We start from the raw sequence: 21,455 nt of genomic DNA, 5'->3' as shown, positions 1-21,455 counted from the left end.
AGTATGTGACTGGTTCTCCATATGGATATTAACCCTTTAACCGCCAGAGTCTGATATATAAGACATTACATATCCAGCTCATTTCGCCACAGTCTGATAAATAAGACAAAGATCTGATTTGGTTTTTACAGCACATTTATAACTCCCGTAACTATGCCAACCTTACTCTGCGTGGTACAATTACTGTCGGTGGCGACACGAGCACGCTCGATCAAAAATTGCTGGCGGTTAAAAGGTGCCTGACCAATAATATAATATGATCATTGTCAAGAGGGCGCTGTTATTCTCATGTATAGGGTGACCATGGTGACAGATCAGTATAATATGAAACAGTTAGTTCCAGTGAAATTCCGCAACATGGCGGCTGATCAGGTGTGTTCGTTTGATTTATTCGATTTTAATTATTACAAGAGTTACAGAGTTTTTAAAGATTTTTATGGAATTTGTTTTTAGGTACTCTAACTTTTATAACAGGTAGTCAAAGAATCGAAAATATCAAACGAAAGTTATGGTTAATGTTTTTTTTTTTCTATTATGGCTTTTGGAAGGTTAGCCAATGTCAAGTAGTGTTGGTATTAAAAGTTAATGTTAAATACAATGAATTCTGTAAAAAATATTTTCCATTCCATAATAATAGTTATTTACGATACAAGTGCGGAAAAGAGGAAATTCGAAACTAGGGGCGATAAATTAAAACACGACCGAAGGGAGTGTTTTGAATCGACACGAGTTGCGAATTACCTATTCGCACGTGTATCGTACAACGTTTTACAGTACATATGGCCCTTTAAACTTTTGACATCGCACGAAAAGTGCTATTTTACGCACTAGTGCGGGAAAATAGGACCATATGTACTGTAAAATATTCTCCATTCCATAACGGACACGCTAAAAAGGCGCATTATTACCGGGAGTGTCGACGGACGAAGGAGTAGAGGGCGTGCACCCAGTAGATGGTCAGATGTGGTCCAAAATATTACCCAATCTTCGCTCCAGGCAACAATGCAGATGGCCGAAGATCGAGAGGCCTGGAGAGCAGTGGTAGGAAGAATAACCCATAGGAGTCACGTCCCTCAGACATGAGGTCACGACCACGAAGAATGCGATAGGAAAATGGGTTATTCATCTTCGACGTCGTCAGAATCAACTTCGCCGTAGTCATATTCAAATTCGCTGTCTGGTTCTTCGTATCTGTATTTTACTTCGATTACTTCCTGTAATAATTAAAGATATACAGTGTGGAAAGATAAGTCGGGCCCTGGAGGGAAACTACCTTAAATCCTTAAGCTGGCTCATTTTACTTAAAGGAGACATTCCTTTATTTTTTTAAAGTAACAATACGGCATTTCAAGATTTTTCTTTTTTTCTTCAATTTGGCTTGTCTAAAATAATCTTGAGTACTAAATATTAGATTTTATGGATATTTTATACGACAGACGGGTGTAAGACCTAATGTTTCTTGGAGAAATGTTATCCTTAACATTAACTGTATCGACTAGTAGAATAACATTGCGAGTGTTTATTGTTTGGGGTTTTTACTCGGTTCGAGTCCCGGGCGAGGCAAGCGAGTTCGAAATCTAATATTTAGTACTCAAGAATTTTTTTAGACAAGCCAAATTGAAGAAAATAAAGAAAAATCTTTAAATGCAGTTTGTTTCTTTTTAAAAATAAAGGAATGTCTCCTTTAAGTAAAATGAGCCAGCTTAAGGATTTAAGGTAGTTTCCCTCCAGGGCCCTAAAAACACCTACCCTGATATCATCGTCGGGTTGTTCATCCAACACACACTCGCCAGGAAGGACCAACTGCAGCCTAAAGCGTAGATTGTTGTCCTTGTTGTTGGAGTACTTGCTCTCGAGCAAGTTCGCGCGCATGTCGCGCCGCGCCGCTGCGATGCGGTCTATAATGCTGTCCGAATAGAAGCAGTCCAGCCACTGAAACATAGTGTTTTTTTACTCAAAACGAATATGTAGTGTTTTTTTAAACTCTGTTAACTTTGAGGTGTGGCTAGTTATATTTTAGGAAACTATGCACACAGCATGGCACAGTTAATTTTCAAAAATGTGTTTTTTTTTCATAAAAAGTAATTAAATGTTGCATCAAATCACATCCAGCCGAACGGCCTATTTATTTAGGTGTGATGTGTATTATAGGAATGCAGGCAGTTTGAAAATTGTATGTCGAGTTTTTATAATTTGTACCCAAGAATATTTGTGACGTTTGCAACCAAAACATTGTCGGTTGTCGATAAGGTTGATTTCAAATTGAAGTTATATGTACATAGCGCCTAATTGACAACCGACAATAAGTAAAGTACCCTTATGGTTGATATAGTTGAGTTGAGTGTGCTCAAAGCATAAAAAGGTCAAGGTTGCATAAACAAGAGATTTCTTTTGGTAGGATTGGTCCTTAGGACCCAAGGATGGATTTAAGAAGTGGAGCCACCCAGATTTTTGATGCAGGTGGGGGGGTGGGGGGTTTTTAAGCGTCTGCCACGTCTGAGATTAATAATTCTTTAAATGATTTATTTCACTGCGTCATCTCAAAGTGGCTCATTATACGAACTTTCAGTCCGTTCAGTTCAGTTTTTGCCAACGTATAAGTTTGCAAGCAAAGTGTTCAATTGTATAGAATTACCATGAGTTTAGGGCAGGCGTAGACACACGCGATTATGTAGTCGTCACGGAGGCGGCTTCCATATAAGTTGAGCTCGAGGAGTTGCGGTCCCAGCTGGAGACACAACGCGGCAAGTCCGGCTACAGTTATTTCTGTACGCATCAAAAATAAGTCTGGCAAAAAAATATTTTTGGTACAATCTTCTATCGCTGACTGTACTTTTCTTTCACAGGCAACTAATACTCATACACAATTAGTTGGTATTGTTTTGTCACAGAGTTCCCTCCTGTCTCCATCACCAAATCAGCTCCATGTCATTATATTATTGCATTGTCATCCAATTTACATATGTATGGAAAATTTCAGCTCAATCGGATCGGATATATCACACTAACCAACATACATACATTATACCTACTAACAGGGCAAGTTAAATAAAAGCTTGTCAAATGTAGGACGTTCATACTCCAGCACTACAATCTGTCAATTAACCTTTTGGACGCCAATATGACCGATATATCCGCACCGCAGATTCAACGCCAAAGACGGATTAATCCATCACAGACCACAGAGCAACATAGACCCACGTGCATATGCATAAAGTTCAATTTCAGTTTTGATACTTCGGTGACGTGGCGTCCGAGTGACAGCTTTTGTGTTTGACACGGCGTCGAAAAGGTTAAAAGACTGCCAGTGATAACTATATCAACTTCAGAAAGGACAATTCCTACAAAATCGAAGTTTGACCGCTATTCAGGGTCGAATTATGATATCCTTTTCTAACTTATGGCACGATCCCTTTCGGCTATTTAGGGTTTGTCAAAATTTAAGTGATTATCTTATCTGTGGTCGTGCACGCAAAAGGACGTCAAGTGGTGCCAACGAGTTTGCCCGAAGTCAGGAGGGTCTCCACACTGCTTCAAGCGCGGCGCGTCGATGCGGTGGTGGTGTTTGTCTATAGGGTCATAATAAAAAAACTTACGGTTGCAAGGCGAGCGCACAGCCACCAAATCCCTGCAATTCATCGCCAATGCTTCCAAATGCTGGTCCCACACATCGAAATTCGTGTCAAACCGACGCAACTTCTTAGAGCGCTCTTACAAGAAAAGTCGAAATAATGCAAAATTTATGATACTAGTCGACGAAATTCAGGACTTTGTGCTCATTATTAGAAACAATGAGTACTTGTTCCAGTAAAAGCGTCTTCTTATCTTTTTAAATATCGTTGTAAATATTAGAAAAAGGACTTATTAAATCAGTAATGAATTTTTTTCTGATGGTCGTTTCCGAAAAACCCCGTGAAGCACTGAACGGCAAGCTCTTATTTAGAAATGTTGAGAAGTTTACTCTGCTAAACCTGGCTATTTTGTATTACTAATACCCTGTACTTTCGGCATATCAAACGATATTTTTTCTACATACCTTTGAGAAAGAGAAAATCAAAGTAAAACGAACTCAATTTTCTCTCCGAAACAAGTGTCAATTTCTACGAAAATCTACTTAATATCGAAGTCATTTTCATACTCAAGCAATCTGCAACGTTTGCTTATACTGTTGGTATACATTAGTGTTTATGAAATTCTATTATAATTTTTTGGCAATTTTTTGAAAACTACTCTATATTACCGATGACGCGCGCTCGCCAGCTCAGTGCCGCGGCAGAGCTTGTACAGGCAGGACGTGTGTCGGTCGGCTCCGCACATTTTCAACGGCGACGACGAGGTTTTTTATCATTGTGTGCGGCGGGCGCCGTGTAAAACGCTATACTGTGTGCGTGTAAACCGCAACGAGAGACTTTGATCCTAGCACTGTTTTTATAGTATTATAATGGTACAGTTTAATAAACTACCGGACAAGATTAAAAATATTTGAAACGACCTGACATTCTATATGTATTTATTTGACACAAGATAGTACTCAGGGTCTGATGATGGAGCCGGAAGGTGGTCACCGGTACCAATCAACCATGCAACTAAACCACTTCGTGTTTGGGCTCGTTTGATTAGTCTCAACAAGATCTTTGACACTGAAGATACACAAGGTTTGATTATGGAGCTGAAAGGTGGCCACGGGTACCAGTCTATCATGTAACAGTATCATGAGGACAGAAGACGATTGAGGATTGACCGATCAATTCGAATTAACGATTAGTAATCGTCAATCTTCAATCAGTAGATTTAGAATTAGTTTCGTCAATCGTCAATTCGAATTGATCGGTCAATTCTCAATCGTCAATCGTCAATTCGAATTGATTTTTTGCCAACACTGCTATCATGTAACTGAACCACTTCATGTTTGGGCTCGTTTGATTCGTCTCAACAAGACCTTGGACACAAGTTAGTACTTAGGGTCTGATGATGGAGCTGGACTGTGGCCACGGGTCCCAGTCTACCATGTAACTGAACCACTTCGTGTTTGGGCTCGTTTGATTCGTCGCAACAAGATCTTTGACACAAGATACTACTCAGGGTCTGATGATGGAGCTCGAAGGTGGCGACGGGTACCAGTCTATCACATAACTGAACCACTTCGTGTTTGGGCTTCGTGTTTGGTTTATCACCTAGTGTCAAAGATCTTGTTGAGACGAATCAAACGAGCCTAAACACGAAGTCGTTTATTTGCATGGTTGATTGGTACCGGTGACCACCTTCCAGCTCCATCATCAGACTCTGAGTATCACCTAGTGTCAAAGATCTTGTTGAGACTAATCAAACGAGCCTAAACATGAAGTGGTTTAGTTGCATGGTTGATTGGTACCGGTGACCACCTTCCAGCTCCATCATCAGACTCTGAGTATCACCTAGTGTCAAAGATCTTGTTGAGACTAGTCAAACGAGCCTAAACATGAAGTGGTTTAGTTGCATGGTTGATGGGTACCGGTAGCCAACTTCCAGCTCCATCATCAGACTCTGAGTACTGTCTTGTGTCAAAGATCTTGTTGAGACGAATCAAACGAGCCCAAACACGAAATTGTTTAGTTACATGAGAGACTGGTACCCGTGGCCACCTTCCAGCTCCATCATCAGACCCTGTGTATCTTCAATGTTAAAGATCTTGTTGAGATGAATCAAACGAGCCCAAACACGAAGTGGTTTAGTTACATGATAGACTGGTACCCGTGGCCACCTTCCAGCTCCATCATCAGACCTTGTGTATCTTCAGTTTCTTGTAACTTGTTTCTTGTAAATAAGCGAGTACCTATAATTTCTTTCGAGTTATATACGTTCATAAGTACGAGTATGGGGCTATTCATAAATTACGTCGTTTCAAATGGGAGGAGGGGGGGGAGGGGGGTCTGGACATCGGATGATGGTAGCATGACGTAGGAGGAAACAGAGTCATCCGAAGCATGATTGTTGGATGATTTGAGGGATGGGGGGTCAAAAATAGATGACGTCATTTATGAACAGCCCCTATGTACATTTGCACTGCATTTAGTATTTTCGTACTTACCAAATAACAGTTTTAGGACTTTATAAGTTAAGTCCAGTTAGTGTTGTTATGGTTGATTTCAATATGCTTCGCGAAGGATCAAGAATGTTTAATCCATCATTGTAGTGCGAGTGTGGTAGAAGGGATCGGAATACTGAGCTCGCACGGCCTGCCGCAGCGCGTAAAATACCTAAACTCGCTCAACCCCGAAATGTAATAGCACTCTTAAGTCGACACACCGACTCGAAGAACACATCACTCGCTTCCGGACAATGCTGCTCGTCATAACTAATCAACTTATCGTCGACTTTGAAATTTATCTCTTCTAAGTTTGGCATTTTGTCCAATAGCAAATGAAGTTTGTTCCTGATTCCAATTTCGCTGCGATTTTTTATATAGAGGACTAAAGTAGTCAGATTTTTTAAACGGTCCGCGCAAGAAAGGAGGAAGGAGAAATTTAATTCCCTACAGTTATCTAGTTCGAGACACTTTATTTTATCAGTTTCCAAATTGTTTAGGAAACTGCCTGTGACGCGTTGGTTATATATGATGGACAATTCGTTCATGTCGCTCGATAGGAACTGGATAACGCAATCGTCTGTAATCTCCTGAAACAAATACCTACATCTGTTTTAAAATATTTGAAACGGCGCACTCATTTCATTTTGTTAAATTTTTGCCCGACATATTCACCATAATCATAACGCCACGGACGGCATATCACGACAAATATAATATAACTATGATTTATTTAGGCCTATGTTCAGCAGTGGACGTCTTATGGCTGAGATGATGATGATGATGATATATTACCTACTGGCATCAAAAAACAATGATTATATCAGATGTGTAGTCAGACGTGGCCCTGAGTCAGACAGCTGGTCTGACACACACACACACACATAGCGAGCATACTCGCGAGGAAATTGTCTTAGTCCCGTAGCGCTGGCTATATTTTGAGCCCTTAACTTAAAGTAATATTAAAGTCAATTTTTTTTTCACTTACGTATGCTGTTTTAAGATGTTAATCTTACATTTTGTTTTGTGTCACAGATATTATTTGCTTTTTAAGTTATTTCATAATTTGTGGTAATTATTTTTATTTTAAATTATTTTGAAGAAAAGAATATTCGAGAGAAAACATGTAACTGTGTCGCATTTAGGATAGTTTTTATAATGTGAAAACATAGTTTGTGTCAATTACGTCCATTGCAATCGGATACTATGTCATACTATTCAAAATTACTCAAAAAATAATTAAAGTTAAAAAAAATTGCTGACGTAGCATTTAATCGTGTCAATATGTACATTACATGTTTTTGTGTCTTATTGAGGCACAGCTTCATAAGATTTTTGATAATTTTGTTCTAACAAGATATTATCATAACAAAAGAATATTAAGGTTACTAGAGTTCACACCTTATTAATATAAAAGGCGGGATAAATAAGAAATATAAATTTGTGTCAGTTTCATCCATTGCATAAACAAATAATACAAAAATAATGTTCGCGTTCATACGACGCTAGCGGGTGGCTCTTAACGGGCAACGCGGGCCATGCACGGGGAGCGGGCGCGGCGGGCGCGGCGCGACCTTGGCGTGGCGGCGGGTAAGGGCCTCTCTCTAAAAACCACACGATGCGTACGCAACGCATGTTTACTTCGCCTGCGCGCCAAATTAACGCAACTTATGCAAAGTTATACTACTACAAAGAGAACTTATAAATATTGTACAATGTCACCATTTAGCAAAAGAACTGTAAGTAAGTACATCTCATTGCGAGAATTAAGGTCTGTTTATATCTATACACATTACGGTTACGCATCATATACTTGTGACAATGACAGGGAAAAGGTACCACTTGAGTAAAATTTGCTTATTAATACCGTGACTTGAGGTAACTTTCATTCTTTGATAAAGATATTACTTCTTGAATATCTAATCAAGTCTAACTTCAATATATCTTAATTATATGGACTAATAAATTTTAATATAATCATTTTTTTTTTCATTATAAATAGCACAAACCAGTCTTTCCATAATTAACGTAAATTATGCACATTATTTTTTTAATGTATTTTTTGTTCTTAGCATTTTTTTATAATAGATATTATTAATTATGTACACGTATTGAGGTTATTTAATGCCTGTTTATTCTGATGTTTTGAATACATTTACCTTAAATAATAATTACCAACACTTTTGATAGTTCAAGCTTCTTGGATAATAATTACCTTTGGGTTCAATTGGCGTAAAGGACATTTTGGCAAAAATGAGTTATGTCCACTACCGTAGCCTCAAAGGGCTTAACTGACAAAACGCGAGGATATCTTTCCAGGAGAGCCAAAAATCAGTTTTGTTTTGAGAAAAAAATCAGACCTTTTTTGTTTGTTTGAATTAACTGATGCCTGTATGTGGTTTTTTGAGGTCTTTTAAACTGATTTCTTGAATACAATGCTTATTTACAAAAATAGCATGTCCGTTACGCCAAAAAACACGACTATTTTTAAAAAGGCGTCCCTTACGCCTCTTCTTTAATGTTTATCTTATCAGAAAAAGAGCGTAATGTACTAAAAATTAAACTGTTTTAGTACCATTTGGCGTAAATCCAACAATTTCGTTGCAATATTCGCAACTTGCATTTAGGGAACACTAGAAGTATAGTGTTCCCTAAATGCAAGTTGCGTACTATAATTTACATTTTTTTTTCTGAAAAATTATAGAGATGTATGTATTTACTGTCAAGTTTTCCCCATTTTTGTTATTTTGGGTACTTAAACGTGGAAAAGGTCGTTTTTAAGAAAACAATGTTTTTTTACACTCTACAAAAACAATGTTTTTTTTTATATTTGTTTATATTACTTCAAGTATATTAATTAAATTAAATTTGGTAGGTGAGAAGAGATCTCTGCTAAAAACAATTGAAAACCGAAGGGGAAACATGTTGGGGCACCTGATACGTCACGATACTTACATAAAGTCTATAATTGAAGGCAGAATAGAAAAACAGAGAGGCAGAGGAAGACCGAGACGTGCATATATTGACCAGGCCAAAGAGAAAATTAATGTAGTGACGTATCAGGAGCTCAAAACAGTGGCAGAGAAAAGAACGGAATGGCGAATACTCCACCGACAAGAGCTAGGCTCTTAAGAACAATGATGATGATGATTACTTCAACAGAATCACTGCTGTCCTACCATTTATACAGGATGTCCAGTAATTAATGGACAACCTTCTAACCATCGACAGAGCACCTTAGGCTGGTCCAGAAAATTCACTTACAGGTTTAGTAAAAGTTTCGTGGTTTTCGAGATAATCGCACTTTTCTAATTTTGGTTCCTTGTTTCACTGTAATGATCGCCTAGGACATAAATGAAAAGAGTTTAGTAAAACCTTCTGTTTTTTGAAAAATATTCTCTAATAGGCCTGCTAACCAAACCGATAGGCAATACAGTTTTTCCATAGCCAAGGTGTATTTTTGGAAGACCTTAATCCAAAAAATACATTGTACTCTAACATATTTAAGAAGTCTGATCGCTTGTGGTGAAAAAAAAAACGTATGGAGAACAGAGTGGCCAACTTTCTTAAAAATAGTTTATCTAATACTGATTCTAAAATGGTATCACACATGCTATTTACATTTCTCCAAACAAAGATATGGCCTAGATGGTGATTAAAGTGAAGTATGGTGCTAACTAGTAAAAAGACATAAAAGTGCGATTATCTCGAAAACCACGAAACTTTTACTTTTTATAAATTTTACTTTTACATACTAAAGTACTATTAGGTATAGTAGTAGTTTTGAAATTTCGTATGTCTATTCAGTAAAACTTATTGAATATGATCGCATATTTATGACATTATATTAGAGTAGAAAAAGGCATGCGGCCAGGCTTACGTACTTCTATGGATTTAAATGCAAACGTTATACCTAGACAGTAACTTTCATAAGGTTAATCCTGTAAATTCCGGTATCCGGCCGGATAGTAAAATAATAGCCGGATAGGCCAATACCGGATAGTAACCGGATATTCGGTGCATCTCTAAAAAGTACCCACTAGTTCAGTTTAAATTATTTAAAAATTTAGTAACCCTATAAATAAAGCAATGAGCACATGAGCAGGTAGTGCAAGTACCTACTTAACAAAAAAATTGACAAGGAAAGTAGGTATAACTAGGTCATCCCACTTAAACACAAAAAAGCAACAAATATAAACCCGAAATTATACATAGTATGGGGGCGCGGGCGTATCTCTTCCATTGAATCTCTCTCTCGCATAAATATACAATAATTATACATTTTTTGTACATTAGTTGTGGGCGTAACGTACATTAAGCACTCAAAAATTTCCGATGCAAACGGCGTATCGTATACAAAGTTAGGAGTTAGTTTGAATTGGCAGATACGGCCAAATGCGTTGGAAAACTGTGTTCAAGCATTGATTTTTCATAGGGCTTAACGGACATTTTTTTCAAGTTATCGATACGTTAAATATACTATTCGATAGAGAAAAAAAATACTGAGTATAACAGTATTTTTGCAATTTTGTCCCTTACGCCCTTTGAGCCTACGGTAGTCGTTATATACAGTTTTGTTCAGAATTCCAAGCGCTTTCGTTCTGTATAGTGAAAATTTTTATATCTCTTAAAAAGTTGCCTTTACGACCCAATTTTTGCACAATGAGCTTGCAAAAACAGCTTATCTCAAGGGGCGTAAATGACCAGTTATAAATTAGAAATTCATAGATATTATCGTTAAGGTTACCGCTAAATATAAATATGCTTGTAAATGACTTACATGTCTTTTGTCGTCCTTTAAGCCCTTCATTTGTCTTGATGATTTTTCATATCGTATCTTGTATGGTCAATATGGTCGTAAAGGACATATTTTACTATTGACAATTATTATTTTACTTGCCCTTTATGACCCGCCCTAAAATTATTTTACCATAAGTATATGAAGCGAACAAGGTTGTAAAGGACTTTTTAAATATTTGTATCGTTTACTACCACGAATTAGTTTCTAAACTCTAAATTTAAAACAAATAACATGGACTTAGCGGTGTATAATAACAAATAAATAGTTTTCTGGGACCTATATTACTACATTGTAATGTTTGCCCTTAAATTTTAAAGCATTTACGCTAAGAGTTTTTTCGGCAGTTATCTTTGTTCATGGGCGTAAAGGTCTATAATGCCTAATAAATAAATAGTTTTATGGGTCCTTTATTACTAAAATGTCAAACATTACATTTCTCTTCAAATTAAAAACCTCAGCTCGATGTTTTTCAGCAACTATCATCGTTTTACTCGCAGTGGAATTTCTTATAGTATATTATATACATATATACATAATTTCTTATATTCTATAATATCGTTGTTTATCGACTAAGCCAATCTGTGTAAGAATGTCCTATAAAATCATTCATTCATTCAATTGTTTCATAATCGTTCTAACAGAAAATATTATGCTCCACAAAGGAACATATTTTCTTCAATAACTTTTAAAATTTATGAAGTCTTGTATTCAACGTACACCATCATCAATGTAATTGGCGTTGCTTGCCACGCTTTATAAATCACAAAATTAGCAATACATTGCGTCTTAAAATAATCTTAAAAAGTGTACTAAATATCGAATAAAAGTTATTTTTAAAAGTCGCTGATGTGACATTCTCATTCAAAAGGTAGGGACCACTTTGTCCTTTACCATAAGGACGAAATTTTATTGTATCTTTATACAAATAACCTGTCAGAGAGTCCTTATGGCAAGGATAAAGTGGTACCTTTTGATTGCGAACATCACGAATGTTGGTTAGTATGAGGAGCCTACATTTTATTTTTAAATATACTTACAACATACCTACTCCCACACTTTGAAAAGACTTAATATAATAATTATGCCTCCGAATGAAATAAATACACTGTAATGGCTCCTCTACACCGGCCACTTGCTCCCTCTAACGCATAAATGCGTCCCTTGGAGTGGCCGGCGTTGGCCCATCGTGTAGAGGAGCCATAATGTTCATGTAACAAGCACCCTACCCGCGTAGGTAGCCTTCCCCGCGTACGCCGTTCATGCCAAGTTTTATTTTGCCAAATAGTAAAAAACCGTTGTTGAAAATGACCCAAATTATGAATGTTGTCTCGATGTGGCATTATAATAATGTAGACGTAAACTTAATAACATGAATTTTTTTTTGTGGCAGATACATGATGTTTATAAGAAAAAAAAAGATTAAAAATAAAAGCGGTGGATGAATTTGACACACATTTGTTTGAATAACATATTATAATATCCTGTGAAGTACAACACTTCACTTACCGACTATAATTTTATTTTAGGCATTTTAGGTTCACTATTAGGTATTTATTAAATGTCATTATACCCGTGGATGAAAATGACACAAAATGCGTGTGTACGTCGGAAGCCACTTTGCTTTTACAGGGAAACAAAGAATTTCATCTCGAATATTCTTTTTACCGAATGCTGTTTAAAAAAAGAAATACCTAAATTTCTACCTAAGCAAATACCTAGGATGACACAAATTATTATTATTAGGTTTAATATGTGGTCTGAAAACTATATGTAAAAAATAGGCAACATTAATAATCTTATAACTTCAAAAGTTATTGCTATCGGACTATCTTTGCTTTTACGTAAACAAAGCTACGGGCAGTGGCTAGTATAGTACAAACACAAACATACATGACAGCCGCGGAACGCGAGCCGCGTCAGTTTCTGGAAGTGGAGCGTGTTGGTTGGCGACAGCTTCTCTTTTATATTGCTCAGCTGAAAACAAAAATTATGAATAAAATCTGTTCATTTCTTAAGCCTCCTCCACACTCGTGCGCGAATCGCGGCGCGAAGCCGCGAACGCGAGTGTGGAGTCGATTTCGCTGTCTGCGCATACATGTTGTATGTTTATTTGTGATTCACGCGCATAGTCTGGAGGGGGCTTTAAATCTCTCTTGCATTGAAACCAAAGTGGTATCCAGACGGGCCTGCCGGCCTAGCCAAGGTTACAATCGCTATCGCTTCGACAACGAAAAGCATTATGTCTCTCTATCACTAATATTGGTGTGACAGTGACAGTTGCGTTTCGATCGCTACGAAGCGTAAGCGATTGACGTCTTGGCTACGCGACCTGATCAAATCGGTCGATTTGATCAGGAAAATAATTGGCGCCTATACCAATTTTAGATTTATATTAGAGCCCTCTAAATTGAAAAAATGCCCCAGAACGAAAATACTGGCGTCACAAATTGGTATTCTTGCGTCCGAACCTCATTTTATCGGTAATATCGGACATTATCGGTTGAATTCGGCGAGCCAAATTGGAGTTAGACCAAGATAATTCTGCAACAGTTTTAACAGACAGACACGCATTTAGTTTAAATAGTGAGAATTTAAATAAACCGGCCAAGTGCGAGTCGGACTCGCGTTCCAAGGGTTCCGTACATTAAGTCCGACTCACGCTTGACTGTACAGCGTAGAATGGTAATTATTGGCTATATATATTCTTAAATAACTTCTAACCTATGTATTTTAAAATTACTTTAAAAAAAATATATTTGAAAATCCCTAAATGAGCTATTTGATTTGATCATCTTCCCATCATTATTTTTTTTTCTTTTTTATTATGAATGGGCTTACTCATGGCCACAGACTAGCCGAGGCGTAGACGTGGCCTACGATGTAGCGAGCTCGCCCAGAAGTAGGTGCCTGTTCACTCTTGATTTGAAGGTTGCCGGGTTATAAGAACACGGAAATATAGACGCCGGCAAGGAATTCCATTCCTTGGCAGTGCGCATAAGGAAAGTAGAAGCAAAGCGCTTCGTGCGAATTGGTGGAATATCTACCAAGTAAGGATAGAAACCGGCCGTGCGTCTAAAAGTCCGATGGTAGAATGGGGACGGTGGAATAAGCTCGTGTAGCTCTTGGGCACACTCCCCGAAGTGCAACCTGTAGAATATATACCGACAGGCTGGCGACTTTCCGCCGATGGGCCAAAGACTGAAGCTTAGCCGTTAGCTTCTTGTCGCCAATCATCCTCCTGGCTCTGCGCTCCACTGAGTCCAAAGCGGCGAGTTGGTATTTAGCTGAGCCATCCCACAGGTGGCTGCAATACTCCATACACGACCGGACTTGAGCTTTGTAAAGTGTTAGAAGCTGTCCAGGTGTGAAGTATCGCTTCACCTTATTTAGGACGCCCAGCTTTCTGGCCGCAGTTTGTGCTTTAGACTCAATGAAGCTGCCGAAGCTGAGGGCTGAACTCAGCTCCATGCCGAGGAGTTCCAGGCTGTCGGCAATAGGTACAGATGCACCCTGGAAAGAAGGAGTCAGGTCGAATGGACTCCGTTTTGCGGAAAATAGACACGTCTGCGTTTTGGAGCCATCATTAGCCTACTCTCGTCCACTGCTGAACATAGGCAATATTGCACGCCATTGAGCACGAGCGGCAACTCTGATCCAGCTCTTGCCAGCCGCCTTGCGAAAGTCAAGACTATAAGGGTTCCGTTTTTCCTTTTGAGGTACGGAAGCCTAAAAATGTGAACATACCTTAAGGACTTCCAAGTTAGGGCAGGAGTCCCTGAGAACCTCCACAACATCCTCGAAATATTCGCAGTCGGCATCCAATTTCTGGACTGAACGTCCACGTTTTTGGAGCCAACATTTGAAGGAAGCCCAGACGTCACTCGATTTTCTTAATATCAAAGTATTTTCGTCACATTCTTTGTCTTGAATCATAATTCGGCGATCTGTAAAGAAGAATGTATGTATGTCGACGACGTGCAGGTGATATAATTGCTAAATTCAAATAATGGACGATTACATGACACAATTACGGATTATCAAAAACACTTGTAAGCGACGTGGGTAATAAAGATGTCTCTTCAAGAGGCTTGGGAGCGTATTAGAGTCGTCAGGGGTTGTTGTAACGTCTGAATGTCTGAACCGGCATTAAGTTCGCCTGTTGTACTTTTTGTATGTGCAATAAAGTTTAAAATAAAATAAATAAATGTGTTCTCGGAAATTGCACTGTTTGATAATTAAGTAATTAGCTCATGGTTTTTGTGGACTAGACTGAGTGGGACGGTCAGGCTGGAGGATTCCTGAATACCTAAAACCTACATTAAGCCGGGGCCCTTTAACGGGCAAGACTGAAAAAAATCCTCAATTCAAGCCTCATCGCCAATCACAAGTCCAAAAAATTCTGTACAAGAAATAAATACAAAAAGATGATGTTACAGGGTGGTCTTTTTTGAGACCTTTGCCCTATAAAGGGTTAATGTACAACATATATAAGGTGCTACTCTATTAGTTGCAGATATTTACACAGCTGATAGTACTCGGTTCCTGGAGTACATTTAAGTATGAAACATTATAGCTTTTACGATATTTTTTTGGGGAAAACTGAAAAACAGATTTATATAAAAACACCCTGTTAATGTGATTATTAAATGTGAACTCATTGAACAGATTCTAGTACCTGTCTTTTACCGAACACCTAACTGTATGGCCACTTCATCCTCACAACCTTTAGTAGTTTTCCCGCCGAACCATAATGAAATTTAATTTTTTGTTCGGTAAATTAAAACAAAAGAAATAATTAAATATTCTTAATTTCTATTTTAAGTTAATTGTTTTAAAGTAAAGTATCCTCCGTTAAAATATCTGCAACTAATAAAGTAGCACCTTATATATGTCGGGACATATATATGTTGGAGCCGGTACCAGGCGTGGCTCACTCCGCGATTTCGTCGCTTCGCTACAGGTAGCTAAAAGTCCATCCGTTCGACCCCAATTTTGGGGTTTGCCATAAGCCGCGCGTGGCGCTGTCGCCACCTAGCGGCTATATCTGTCCTGATCGTGACAGACTCGTTTTGTTAGAGAGTAAGTCTTCTGTACGTAGTACTATTATTTATTCTGTGCCGGTAGCTCTACGAAGGCATCAGGGGACCACACAGAAAACCGCCTGGTCTGTGGGGGACCATTAGGCATCGGCTGGGCGGAAACAGTGGGCATATCTCGTACACCAGTCCAGTACAATGTAAATGCAATAAACTCACTGACACTAGTAAATACGTAATAGATACGTACGACAATTAACTAATCACAATGACAATTAATTAAATTCCAAATCACAAAGAAATCACACCAAGTTAATCAAAGCTTTTACGCCACAAAGTTATCAAGAAACGGAAACGAATCCGTGGGTCAAGTGGTACATGGTAGATACTTAAAGCACACACAAAATCGCACGGCGCGGTTACATTCAAAGCTAAGCTAAGAACAAAGAGTATATAGCTGCGTTTGTTTATTAATAAAATTTCTATAAATTATTTAAATCTGTTAAGATGTGTACAATCTGTTAAAATAATATTTCGTAGACAAATGTTTTTGTTTAGTAATATTCACTTGTTTCAAACAGCATATCTAATGAAATATTTAGTTCATGTTGATTTTTATTTTTGCACTTATAATGTTTTATTGAAGCTGCATGTTAATATGAATGTTACCAACATAATTCAAAAGGTTTTCCTAAACAGTCATCATTTAAGCGTACTAAAAAAGAAATTAATAAATTGTAAGTACATTGAGATTTCGTTCGCATTTGTTCTGCAATTCGTAATCAACAATAAATATGTGACCATTGGCTTATTAAACCCTGGCTCACTTGGGACACGCCATGAGGAGTTTATTGTAGCTCTTGAACGACACTCAGTGGATATAATGGCGATCAACGAGACCTGGTTGCGGGCAGGTGAGGAGGCCCGCGCGCCTGCCCCCGCGGGGGTACCGGTTGCGGCACGTGCCGCGCCCGGCCGAGGTGCGCTCGCGCGGCGGCGGAGTCGGCTTTTACATTCGTCGCGGTATCTATGCGCGTAAACTTGATCATCCCCACGCGCCTTTAGTAGAACAAATGTGGTTAAGTATAAAACTTAATGGACTTAGGTTTGCCATAGGTACTGCGTACCGCCCGCCTTGGCTCAACGTAGACACGTTCTTCGACGCCATGACAGAGTCTGTTGGTGCTTTCTACGAATTTGATCATATAATTATAATGGGTGATTTTAATATCGATGTGCTCTCGCCTAATGATACAAATACTAAAAAACTCTCGGAATTTCTGCATTACTTTAATTTTAATCAATATGTCACTCACCCTACTCACATTACTGACCACTCGGAGACCCTTATAGATGTTATATGTAGTAATTACAAGCTGTCTAATGTGTGTATTGATCATGTCCCTGATTTAAGTGCTCACGCATTCATCACATGCAACTTGCAAGTCAAAAAACCTAAGCCATCTCCCACTTGGATCTTTTGTCGGCCACTAAAACATATCCCGCTCGACGATTTTAATGCGCTTGTCGTCTCAATTGCTTGGGAAAGACTTATATGTGATAATGTTAATGAATCACTTGAATCTTTTAACGTATATCTTAGGCACATATTTGATATATTTGCTCCTGTCAAAAAGATTCATTTAAAAAATAATAGCTATCCTTGGATAACGCACACAGTGAAGGATATGATAAAACTTAGAGATAAAGCACACACGCTAGATGCCGCGCCACTGGTCAGGAATCTCACAAGTTATATTACAAAGAATTAAAAAGTATTGTTAACCATGCCATGTTTACAGAGAAACAAGCATATTTTAATAGCAAAATTAATGCACAAAGTAAAGACTCTCGTAAGTTATGGAAAAATATAAAGCAAAGTATTGTTGACTTTAACAAAAAAGACTACAGCTTCTCTAGTCAGTTTAATGATCCTAATTCAATCAATAATCATTTTCTTAATACTCCGACTACAAATGTCACAATTTCAGACCTCACATTTTTTGAATATAACCGTTTTAGCTCATCTACGTTTAGTCTAAAGCCAGTGGATGAAAACATAGTGTCAAAAATTATTCTCAAAATCTCTTCTAACTCCCAGGGATCTGACGGCATCACGCGTGACATGATTCTGTTGACGCTTCCACGCACCCTTTCAGTCATCACAGCCATAATAAATCAATCGATACAATCAGGAATATTTCCTGAAGCCTGGAAGGAAGCTCTTATTAAACCCATTCCTAAAATTAGCAATCCAACCGACTACAAAGATCTCCGGCCAATTAGTATTCTTCCTTACTTGTCGAAAATTATAGAAAAAGTAGTTAGCCAACAAGTGACTGAGTTTCTAGAAGCTAACTCTATATTGCCATCGAAGCAATCTGGTTTTAGAGCTGGGCGTAGTACATCAACTGCCTTGCTTGACGTTGTGGATGACATCTTGACTGATGTTGATGCTGGAAAAGGATCATTCATGGTTTTGCTCGATTTTTCACGTGCGTTCGACACCATCGATCACAATTTACTTATTTCCAAGTTAGCCTATTATGGCTTTGACATCAAGGCACTACAATGGTTTTCCAGTTATTTAAGCGGTCGCGGGCAGAGAGTACAATTAATTAGTGAGAATGGTAACTTTCAAGTGTCTGATGCTTCTTTAGTCTCCCGTGGCGTGCCGCAAGGTTCAATATTGGGTCCTATTCTGTATATACTGTATAGCGCGGATATAGTGAAAGTTATTAAAAACTGTGCGTATCACATTTATGCTGACGATATTCAATTATACTTATCTTGTAAGCCAAATGATACTTCATGTGCAGTGGAAAAAATCAATGACGATTTGAGACGAATAGTTCAGTGGTCCACCAAAAACAGTCTAGTCTTAAACCTAGCAAAATCAAAATTCCTTGTGCTTGGTGCTGAGCAGCAAAGGCGTAAAATGTGCAACCACAACCCTCTGATTAAAATTGGAGCTGACTGTATTGAGCATGTAACGGAAGCAAGGAATTTGGGTGTGCTCATGGACGGCAAACTTAGATTTCACAACCACGTATTGGAGATCTCTAGAGTATGTTTATAGACTTAAGATATTATATAGTGTACGTAGATATTTAAGTACTGACGTAAGAATATCTCTATGTGAATCTGTGAATATTGTTATAGGTGGATGTCTATTGTACCAAACAAAAAAGCTATTGCAGCGGGTGCAGAACGCATGTGCACGTTTTTGTTTTAATATCCCACCTCGAACCCATGTAACTCCTTATTTAAATAATAGTGGGTTAATGAATATGGAATCGCGGCGGTCGCTGCATTTTGCTTGCATGCTCTTTGGCATTATAAAATCCATGACGCCCCCCTACCTCTATGAAAAGTTAACTTTTTCACAACGCCATATTAGGGGAGCCATACGTCTTCTTTGCCCTAGACATTGCACCGCAGCATTTCGTGGCAGTTTTAAATACTCTGCCACGAAGTGCTGGAACAATATACCTCCACCTATAAGGAACTCGCCATCAATTGGTTCATTTAAATGTAAATTCAAAAAACACATTTTAATCTTACAAAAAATATAATTATTGGGTATATATACTCCTATTACTACTGTGACATCCCTACTAGAACGAACGCCTGCTAAATAATTTATTTCACCTTGTATGCCAGATAAACCAAACCAAATTAATGACTGTTTAGGTACCGTAGGTTGTTATTTTAGTTTTACTTTAGTTTTTAATTGAATAATAATTAGAGCTTTAATAAATTTACTTGAAATTTTTACACTTATATAAAATTTGTACTTTAGCATATAGTTGCGCTCTCTCGTAAGGGTTTCCACGGAAGACCAGCGTCGAGATCTTTAGATGGTATCTTGACATTACGCTGAGTGGAGACCTTTTCAGTGACGTTTAATAATAAATTAGTTCTGTTGTCTCATGTAATACCTAAATTTAAGCGTTTTCTGAATAAATTTCTTCTATTCTATTCTATTCTATTCTATATTTTTATGCCATTTGGGGTTGAGACCCTTGGCCCGTGGGGTCCTAATGCTGTAAAACTTTTTAAGGAGCTTTCAAAAAGGATTATAGACTTCACTGGTGACCGAAGAGCTGGCAGCTTTCTCGCTCAACATATTAGCTTAGCAATACAGCGGGGAAATGCTGCTTTAATTACTTAGATATATTTTAATTTTATCTTATTTTATTTAGTATTAGTTTTTAGTTTTCATTTAGTTTTATTTTATAGATAAGTTAGTTTATTTTCATTTTTAATATTTGTATCTACCTTATCAATAAACCTATAGAACAAAGAACTAATATCAAATTTCATTCAAATACCAGACCCACGGCTACGTTCGGCAGTGTTTACAATAACTGCCCCGCTTCAAGGAACAATGACGTACTCTGTGACAATCACGCCTTGCTGTTAATGTAAACATTTGATCCGGAATGCGGGCCACCTTCGTGGGCCCCAGCCACTATAAGCTTACAGGTGCCATGCGCCGACATATATAATATATATATATTATATATGTATGTAGGTATCTATATGTGGATGCTGATAAGCAATAATGTGTTAACCCACATTAATTTTTCAATAAGATGTGAACTCAAAAAATTGACGCTTAAAGTTGACATTTTATTGCAAAATGCATGTGGAATGACTAATTTTTGCTAAACACCATCCATGTATATATATATATATATATATATATATATATATATATATATATACATATATTTTCGTCCACATTAATTTGTAATACCTTTCTCGACGCATGACTTTCATCCCTAAATTCACTCTTACTTTTCCTGAATTCTTGAACTATAGCAATGTAAAACGGGTTCCTTACGTGATATGTGATCAAGCACTAGCTTCTGCCAGTCTTTGCAGGTCCGTTCCGTCTGCAGTAGCTCCTGAACTGACAAGTAGTCCAGGATGAGACGCCAGCAGTCCGCATTTAGGGAGTTGATTATTGTGCTATTGGATTCTGCTTCTGATACCTGTGTAAATAATAATTATCAATAAAATAAATAAGATATACAATTATATGGAAGTGTGAGACACTACTACTACTACTACTACTACTACTACTACTACTACTAGACTAATTTAAAAATAAAATACTAAGTGGATGAGCAATTCTCAAAAAGTTTTTACATTTAGATCACATCTTAGATTTCTATAAAAATTGGTATGCTGGTAAAGTACATGAAGCTGAACAGCTTCCACCACATTTCCCAAAATTTCCCAGAAATTTTCTAAGAAACATTCCTTTTTTTTTGTTATCAAATGTGTTAAGCGGATACTCACCATTCCGAGATCTGGGTCTTCTTTCATACACTCCATGTTACATGTAAAACACTAGCTTTAATGTATTGTAATAATATGATACGATTGTTTTTTACAAATCAAATGGAATTAAAACTTTCAATAAAATCGCAACAATTACAATTCAAATAGTTTTGACCGTTTTGACAGCTGACGACTAAACAAGTTTTTTTTTTAAGTTAAGATATTTGGCTTCTAGGACGGTGAAAAGTGTTTATGGTATCCA

General features: G+C 37.7%; 1 protein-coding gene across 1 annotated transcript; it reads right to left on the bottom strand.

The window, feature by feature from the left end:
• Window positions 1-1,118: 1,118 nt before the first annotated feature.
• LOC134676768 (uncharacterized) lies at window positions 1,119-21,326 on the bottom strand. The gene is made up of 6 exons (XM_063535152.1): window positions 21,212-21,326; window positions 20,751-20,901; window positions 14,610-14,809; window positions 12,756-12,839; window positions 1,750-1,932; window positions 1,119-1,214 (listed from the first exon to the last, which is right to left on the bottom strand). Exons 1-6 carry the CDS (start codon window positions 21,245-21,247, stop codon window positions 1,119-1,121), a joined length of 750 nt encoding a protein of 249 aa, XP_063391222.1. The 5' UTR covers window positions 21,248-21,326.
• Window positions 21,327-21,455: the final 129 nt, after the last annotated feature.

This window comes from Cydia fagiglandana, chromosome 25, assembly GCF_963556715.1.
Source record: "Cydia fagiglandana chromosome 25, ilCydFagi1.1, whole genome shotgun sequence".
Taxonomy (NCBI): domain Eukaryota; kingdom Metazoa; phylum Arthropoda; class Insecta; order Lepidoptera; family Tortricidae; genus Cydia; species Cydia fagiglandana.
Note: the sequence above shows the minus strand (reverse complement) of the source record. Positions and strands in the feature narration are given on the sequence as shown.

Excerpts from the sequence above, each read along its gene's own strand:
- LOC134676768 (XM_063535152.1), bottom strand. The coding sequence starts at position 21,247 with ATGGAGTGTATGAAAGAAGACCCAGATCTCGGAATG. Across the intron at positions 14,810-20,750 it reads AGTGCTTGATCACATATCAC|ATCGCCGAATTATGATTCAA; the intron begins GTAAGGAACCCG and ends TCTTCTTTACAG. Across the intron at positions 1,933-12,755 it reads TCGCGTTCCGCGGCTGTCAT|TGGCTGGACTGCTTCTATTC; the intron begins GTATGTTTGTGT and ends ACTATGTTTCAG.